General features: G+C 45.7%; 1 protein-coding gene across 1 annotated transcript in view; it reads left to right on the top strand.

The window, feature by feature from the left end:
- The first annotated feature begins 1960 nt into the window (after positions 1-1960).
- Positions 1961-8597, top strand: part of LOC146812862 (alpha-2-macroglobulin-like protein 1) — a 315131-nt gene continuing 308494 nt past the window's right edge. Inside the window, exon 1 of the mRNA XM_085619933.1 lies at positions 1961-2049. Coding sequence (XP_085476059.1) covers positions 1976-2049 — 74 coding nt within the window. The 5' untranslated portion in view covers positions 1961-1975. The remainder of the gene's footprint in view (positions 2050-8597) is intronic.

Here is an 8597-nt window from a genome sequence, read left to right as displayed (position 1 = left end):
ACAATCAGATTTTAGAACGTTCTTGAGCATTAAAGCCAGTGAAGGTGGAATAGAATCGGCTATATTGTGCAACACATTAGTGGGGCAAGGGTCCGAAGGAGCTTCGGACTTGATTATTTTCATACGTTTGATCATGCGTTCAGTGGAAATTGTAGGAAACTCACAAAGAGCTGGGCGGTTAGGATCTGAGGGAGTGGCAACTGGGACTGAGTGAGCAGTCCCATTGATAACTTATGTAAGCCTAAATCTCCTAAAACCTATAAAGTCAAGACCTCATTGTCGTTCTTGTAGGACCAAATGTGTACTACATTACGGGTATTTGAAATTGTTACCTGTAACTTGTTAAATTGAGACAAGTCCAGCGGGGAGCACCAAGGTCCACCTAGGGGCTACTTCTCTCCCGGTTCAACCCGACGCACCTTGGAGAAATATTGAATGGGTTACAAACAACCACTGGCTCAAATTAAGCACTGCTTAAAACACTGTACGGTGGACCCCGGCGAGGATTTCAAAACTAAGGATGTGGAGAGAGACATATTTTGGGGATTTTACAGTTGTTTTAAGATAAGTCACGTTTACAGTCTAAGGCACAGGGAGGCAAAGAGGTATTCCCTGAATCACACAATTCTTGGACAAATGTTGAAGCGGTAATTATTGTAAGTATAGGTCCGCATGTCCCAGGGTCAGCCATCGGTGTCTGCACTCTGCATTCCCAAACTTTATGGAGCAGCACACCCTCTCTTTAATGTTCTGTAACTCGGTCCTCTTGCTGGTGTTAATCTCTGGCATCTGTCGCCTGACTCTATTTATTTTGTGCAACACGCTATCGTGTTGCCACATTTATTTGTAACCCTGTCTCCTGCTTGGAACGTCTTTCTTTTTTCCTCTCGCATTGAGAGTTTCTTATTGTTGATTTAATGGATGTCTGGTATGTGTTTATAGGCAGCGGTTTTTATTGTTGCAGAAAAGGGCAGGCGTTTGCTCTGCGGTATTTGTATAGTTTAACAGCAACTGGACAGGCCTTTCTTGGCAGAGATTACCTTAGATATGAGGGGGTGTGCGGGCCGTTGTCCCCCCGGGGCACTATGTAGGTAAGATAGCAGTGGGTGAACTCCGGGTGCTACTCCTGTTCTAATAAAAATACCAGAAATTGATGTTAAAGAAGAAACGGGAGAATACACATATTTGTAGATAAATATTTCGAAATAGAAAGTGAAAGCAAGAATGACTGAGATAAGAGAGAAAGAAAGAAAACATAAAGAGACTCGGGGTAAGTAAAATAAAAAAAGAAACGTGAAATGCGAGTGTGAGAAAGAATCGAGGGCGAGAGAGGCTGAGAGAGGGGTGAGGGAGGAGGCAAAGGGTGAGTAAAAGAAGGAAGAGAGAGTAAGGAAAAGGAAATAAGCTGAGAGAGGCAACGATTTTTCTTAATTATGGAAAACACACGGACTGCCAAGAAACAGACAAGCAGAGAGGAGGATGCAGTGCGAAAGGCAAACGAGAAAGAGTAAGACAGAGACAGAGCAGAAAGAAGGAGAGGGAACAAGAGAAAGGAGAAGCAGAGAGAGAGAAAAGGCCAGAGCTGAGAGAGGGAGAGAAGGATAGAGAAGAGAGGCAAGGGTGAGATTGTGAAAGAGAGAGACAGACAAGGATAGACAAGCAAGAGAGATGAGTGTGTGAAAGAGAAGCAGACAAAGAGAGGCAGAGTAGAGAGACGGAGAGGCAAACAAAAGAGAGGGGAAGCGAGAGAGAGAGAGAGAGATGGTGTGTAGGGGGTGCGTCACAGAGACACACAGAGAGAGAGACTGATTAATATGAGGAAGAGAGAGAGCCTGCCAGCTGAGAGGTGTGATGGGAGGGGCCTGTGGAGGGTGCTGCGGATTGGCTTGACCCACTGAGGGTGTCACCTGTACGGGGCTCTAGGAGTGTGGACTTCCCGCTGTCTCAAGCACTCTCTCTGCTGCTGCCGGACACGATGAGGCCGGACACCCTGCTCGGCTGCCTCCTCATCCTCGCGGCCCAGGGCGCGGCGTGGGAGCCCACGGAAACGTAAGGAGCGCGCACCCCGAGCAGCGCCACTCTGTGTCACTCCTGTATCACCTCTGCCGGTGCGCGTCGCTCTCACTCTATCCCTGTTCTCCTATATTTCAGTATTTGTGTTTTACTCTCACTCCCCTGCACCTATTCTATGTGTTACTGCCTAAAACATTCCAACCCGGCCCTTGTATCTATGCATATCTTTTGATCTGTCTCTGGGTGACTGCATCTCTTGGTATTTCTCACTGTTATCCCCCATCTCAATCTCTGCGTTTTATTTATTTCTTACATTTACTTCTGCAGTGCTCATATAGTGGGGACTTGGCCCAAAAGCATTAGAGCGCTTTTCAAGAGAGCACAAAGTAAGTTCTGGTTGACAAACATAATAAAAGAACCCATTAGCATAAGGGAAACAAGGAACAAACAGTTCATTCCAGCAGCGACGTCACAGGATGAGAAGTAAAAAACTATCAGAGCCAATCAGCAGCAAGTAACCAAGAGAGTAGAGAGAACAAACATTTCATAACAGGAAAGACAGGTCAAGTGAACTTGGGAGATGTGAGCAATGAGACATTAACCGAGATGTCTTTCAAATAGGAGAATTCTGAGTTCCCTTCTAAATGTAAACAGACTCGAGTTTGTGTGGAGGTCAGGGAGGGGACTTCCAAAGTTTGGTTGCACTACCATAGAGTGCCCGTCTCATGATACGCTCTCGTCTGAAAGTGAGCGCTTCGAGCAGGAGGAACTCAGCACTTCTTGATCCGCGTTGAGCTCCAGAGACCTCGAGTTGTCCTACCAGGTAGTGGAGGAAGTGGAGTTGTGGAGGATGTTATGCGTAAAGCATGCAGTCCTAAATTGAACTCTTGCGTGGATGGGGAGCCGTTGCAAGGTGTGAAGAATAGAAGAGACATGGTTGAATTTCCTATGGCCTGAATGGAGCGCTACTCTGAGAGGAGCTAGATGCGCTGTAGAAAGACCAGAGACGAATAGGTCACTATGATCTCCTCTGGAAAGAAGTAGTTTTCAGACCACAAGTATTAAGTCTTGTTCGGGAAGGAGCTGGTAGTCTTAGTGGATGGGGCGCACTTTTGGCCCTTGCTTAGATTTGCTTCTGGAGGTCTAGATAGTGGTCAAGGATACATTTTAATGATTGGGCATTCTCCAATGGCTGGATTGCAGTTCTGCGGAGACAAGCTTTCCAGCCACTCTTAGAGAGGGAGGTTGGCATTATGAGAAGAGATTAGTAGAAATGCAGTTTGAGTTCTATTGAGCTTTAGGTGGTGGTTAGTCACCCATCTTTCAACCTTGTCAGGGGTGGAGGAGTGAAGACAGATATCTTAAGGAGAAGATATCTTCAGATAGACATGGGTATCATCTACATATTGATAATAAAGAATTCCCGACTTAACCAAAATCTCGCCATGAGGTTCAAGATATAAATTACACCGGGTTGTTGCAAGGATAGAGACCCGTGGGACCTTTTGTCTTAGGTTGATTAGCTTTAGACAGAGCTTTCTACTTCCACTATATGTGAGTGATTAGACAGATAGAGGTCAAACCACTTTAAGACTGTCCCATTGATGTCCCCCTTCCTTCAGGATGCTAATCGAGCGTGGTGTTTGACTGTATCAAAGGCAGCTGAAAGGTCCGGTAGCACAAGTGGGCATGAGTTCCCAGAGGCTTAGAGAGTCATCCACATATTTTCCGAAGGGCAGTTTCTGTACTACACCCCTGTGTGGAGACAGACTTTAAAGCATCAATGAGGCTATTGGACTGGAGGCGGAGCAATAGCTATAATGCTACGCAATATACTTCCCTAAGGAAGGAAGGGGCATTTTTACAAGAACTGACAGATCGTCATCAATGCATCAGAGTTCTTGCTCCTGCCGCAAATACCCGTACAAATCCACGGATGCACTCTATCTACAATACAGTGTTTTCCATGTTGCAAGGATTCACAGATGCGTCAAAAATCCTGACACATCTTTTAGCGCTAAAGTGATGGATTGCAGGAGTTGGTAGTAAACTTGACGCAACTTCAGCAATGTGTCAGAACACAGCGGCGACTCTCATGGTAAAAGCTTTGCATCAATCCTTACGCCTGGTTTGAGAAGGCGTGGGGATTTTGATGCAGTCAAGTCGTAGAGTGACGCAGTGAAAAGATGTAAATTTCACTGCGTCTGTTCTATGTGGCTTTTAGCGTGGGAACGCCTACCCTGAATACATTCTACCTGGCACAGGTATAATGTGACACAAGCCTCTACAAACTGACGCATCGGGCCCAAAGCATCAGTGTCTAAATTTGGTGCAGTGAGGAGAACTGATTGCGCCACTGCAGCATAAAGAAAAAAAATATGCTGTGGCAGTGCTAGTTCCTTGTAAATATGACCCGAAGTGTTCAAATCAGGTGAAAGTTCAGGGCATAGGTTTCAATGTTGGACCTTTTCAGAATGGGGGAGACATGGCCAATTTTCAGACTGTTGGGCAAAATTCCTTGTTCCAGTGTGGAGCTCCCTAGGGAGCTCTAGTACGGGAGCAGCATCTTGGCCATTTCCTTGGGCAGTGATCCAGTTAAAGCACTGGAGAGGTGATTGGAAGGTTTGACCTTAGTTATAGTTTCAAGTAGCTCTGACTCAGGGATCGTGCCAAAGTGTGACTATCATCTGTGATAGTGGATCATTTTAACGGACATGATTGCTCAATAGAATTTACCTTCTCTGCAGAGATCACAATTTTTCACATTCAGATGCAGGTGTGGAGTGTTTGATTGTTTGATGATATGGAAAAATAGCTTTAGGCGATTATTATCAGCATCAAGCATGGGTTTATTGTGCCTAAATGCAGCTCTAAGGATGTTTAATTGCAGTTTCTCTCGGCTGCCCTACTAAGATTTGAGGATGCAGGTTTTTGTCTCTAGCTTTTCTCAAGATTCTCAGATAACTTTTTTGGTGAATGGATCTTTTGAAAACCGGGGAAGAAACATCGAGCATATTCGTTAATTAGATTACCCATGCATTATTCTTCTGTTGTGGAATTGATTTCCCTCTCAGGGGTGTGAAGGATACCCTGAGTTTGGTTAGCCAGGTTGTTGATGCTAATGTTTTTAGTATCAATTGACTGTAATTTCACTCTCTTGAATTGGCCCAGAGTTTTTTAGGTGGGCCACGGATAGCTTGAAAGGAATTTGCAGGTGATCAGATCAACCAACACAAATCTTGTCTTAACTCTTAAGCAGTTTCTGTGACTACATTTCTGATGTCTGTGAATGTCTATGTGCTTCTCTAGCTCTTTAACTCACCGTCCATGTGTCTTTATATATTAGTTTACTCCATCTCTATATCTTTTACACTTAATACCTAACTCAGTGTTCATTAACCCCTTCCGTGCGTGCGGAATTTCCGCGCTGTGAGGGCGTTTCCATTAGTGGGCGGGGTTTCTGACGGCCGGGGGCCGTCCTGCACACATGCCCACCGTGACACCTGATGGCTCCCGGCCATCACAAGCATGGAAGAGGTTAAGATTTTTCTAACTCTTGCCTTGCATCTCTTTTTCTGTGTCTTCATCTGTTCCTTTGTTACTCCAGAATTTGTCCCCATCTGTATATGTATCAAATAGTATCTGTTTTTTTAAAGTCTATACTCCATCCTCTACATCTGTATCAGTTTTCTCTTTTACTCTAGCTTATCTCTCTAGTGGTCTTTTCTGTGTCACTTGATTCATTATCTGAGTCCATTAGCATCTGCTTGTTACTGTTCGTGAACAGTAATGGGTTAATTTAAGGGTTGGCGGTAATCAGGCACCCATCAAAAATTGGAGGATGACCCATGTCCTAACCTCTCAATTCTCCATTTAGCACTTTATTTGGAGGAGGGGAGCATTGCGCTTCTGACAACAGAGCCACAGTTTGCTTGCTGTGTGGCACACAACCTTCAGCAGACATGGAATCAGGAAGCCCAACCTATTTAGGGATTGCCCCCGATGCCCAGACAGGGAAAAATAATATCTACAATGTGCTGTGAGAAAACTCCAGGTGCAGTGATGTTTAGTTTTCCAAAAATAAACACCCAATTCAGAAGTTTGTTTTTGAAGACTAAAAAATGCCACCTGATCTTTCATGACACCATGACAAAGATGGACCAGCATACATTGTTTCTTTCTTTTTGTCAATACTGGTCCAATCATGTAACAGTTCCTGTGGAAAAAACACTGATTTGGCGACTTAGCCGAAGGACTGAGAGTGCAGCATAGTGACTTGCCCAAAGGTCTGTCTGTCTGTCTGACTGTCTGTCTGTCTGTTTGTCTATCCATATATATATATGATGTCATCAGTCAATATACGCTATGCATGGCCTTTGGCTGTGTTGGTTTGTTTTTTCAAAACATAGGTCTGTGTCCAGGGGATTTTCAGCGATTTGGCAATGACTGTTTACTGAGGTAAGAACTGAGAAGCAGAGGTTCATGTGTTTAGCCAGGTTTGGATCTGTGGTTCTTGGTCCTCTTAGGTCATCTTCTGCTAGAGCAGCAAAGATGAGATGTGTTCTCTGCTCCATAACTATTTATACAAAGGCCTGTGATGTCATAGGGCTTTTGTGGAGGTCATATATCTGGGATGACTAGCATAATTGTAAGAAATTGGATTATCAGCTGAGGGGTGTAAGTACCCACCCACAGTAAATCAATCAATCAGTCATTCAGTGTTTGTTAAGCGTGGCTACTCACCCGTCAGTGTCTCAATGTGCTGGGGGGAGGTTTGCAGGTCTGACTGGGAACTCTGGTTCATTCGAAGAGCCAGGTCTTGAGATCCTTCCTGAATTTTGTCAGAGACGGGAAGAGCCTGAGGTGGAGAGGCGTGGCGTTCCAGTGTTTGGCAGAGAGGTAGGAGAAGGTTCTTCCTCCATTCCTGGTTTGCGGATCCGAGGGACAGTGGTGAGTGCCAGTTGGGAGGAGCAGAGGTGTCTGGTGGCTACGTGGAATGAAAGACAGTGGTTCAGGTATGCTGGTCCGGTGTCATGGAGGGATTTGTAGGTGATTGTGAGAAGCATGAAAGAGACTCTTTTGTTGACTGGGAGCCAGTGGAGTTCTCGCAGGTGATCTGGAATGTTGCTGTGGCGGGGGATGTTGAGGACCAGTCTGGCTGCGGCATTCTGCACATTCTGAAGTTTCCTGAGGAGTTTCTGGGTAGCGCCTGCATAGAGTGTGTTGCCGTAGTTGAGCCTGCTGCTGATGAGTGTGTGGGTGAACATCTTGCTGGCCTCAATGGAGAATTGAGAGGTTAGGACATGGGTCATCCTCCAATTTTTGATGGGTGCCTGATTACCGCCAACCCTTAAATTAGCCCATTACTGTTCACGAACAGTAACAAGCAGATGCTAATGGACTCAGATAATAAATCAAGTGACACAGAAAAGACCACTAGAGAGATAAGCTTGAGTAAAAGAGAAAACTGATACAGATGTAGAGGATGGAGTATAGACTTAAAAAAAACAGATACTATTTGATACATATACAGATGGGGACAAATTCTGGAGTAACAAATGAACAGATGAAGACACAGAAAAAGAGATGCAAGGCAAGAGTTAGAAAAATCTTAACCTCTTCCATGCTTGTGATGGCCGGGTGCCGTCACGTGTCACGGTGGGCATGTGTGCAGGACGGCCCCCGGCCATCAGAATCCCCGCCCACTAATGGAAACGCCCGCACAGCGTGGAAATTCCTCACGCACGGAAGGGGTTAATGAACACTGAGTTAGGTATTAAGTGTAAAAGATATAGAGATGGAGTAAACTAATATATAAAGACACATGGACAGAGAGTTAAAGAGCTAGAGAAGCACATAGACATTCACAGACATCAGAAATGTAGTCACAGAAACTGCTTAAGAGTTAAGACTAGATTTGTGTTGGTTGATCTGATCACCTGCAAATTCCTTTCAAGCTATCCGTGCGGGCAAAGAGAGTGGAACCATGATGAGGTGACGGCGTTGATCTAGTGGTTCATGGTGAGTGAAGAGTATGATGCTGAGGTTTTGTGCATGGTCAGTGGGTGTGGGGGGTTCCTAGCTCAGTGGGGCACCAGGTTTCTTCCCAGGCAGAGGTGTTGGGCCCCAGAATGAGGACTTCTGTCTTGTCCAAGTTGAGCTTGAGGCAGCTGTCTCTCATCCAAGTGGTGATAACCTTCATCCTGTTGTGAAATTTGTTTCTGGCGGTGGTGGGCTCGTTGGTGAGGGAGAGATTCAGCTGGGTGTCATCGCCGTAGGAAACGATGTTGAGTCTGTGGGTCCTGACGTTGGCTGCGTGCCGGGCCATGTAGATGTTGAAAAGCGAGGGCTCAAGGAGGAACCCTGAGGCATTCCGCAGCTGATCTCTGTGGATTCTGAGAGGAACGGGATAAGTCTGACCCGCTGTGTTCTACCGGTGAGGAAGGAACAGATCCAGTCCAAGCCTTTGTCATGGATGCTGGCGTCGTGGAGTCTCATGATTAGGTTGCGGTGGGAGACGGTGTCGAAGGTGGACAAGAGGTCGAGGAGGATGAGGGCTGCTGTAACTCCCCGGTCAATGAGGG

Source organism: Triturus cristatus, chromosome 7, assembly GCF_964204655.1.
Source record: "Triturus cristatus chromosome 7, aTriCri1.1, whole genome shotgun sequence".
NCBI lineage: Eukaryota > Metazoa > Chordata > Amphibia > Caudata > Salamandridae > Triturus > Triturus cristatus.
Note: the sequence above shows the minus strand (reverse complement) of the source record. Positions and strands in the feature narration are given on the sequence as shown.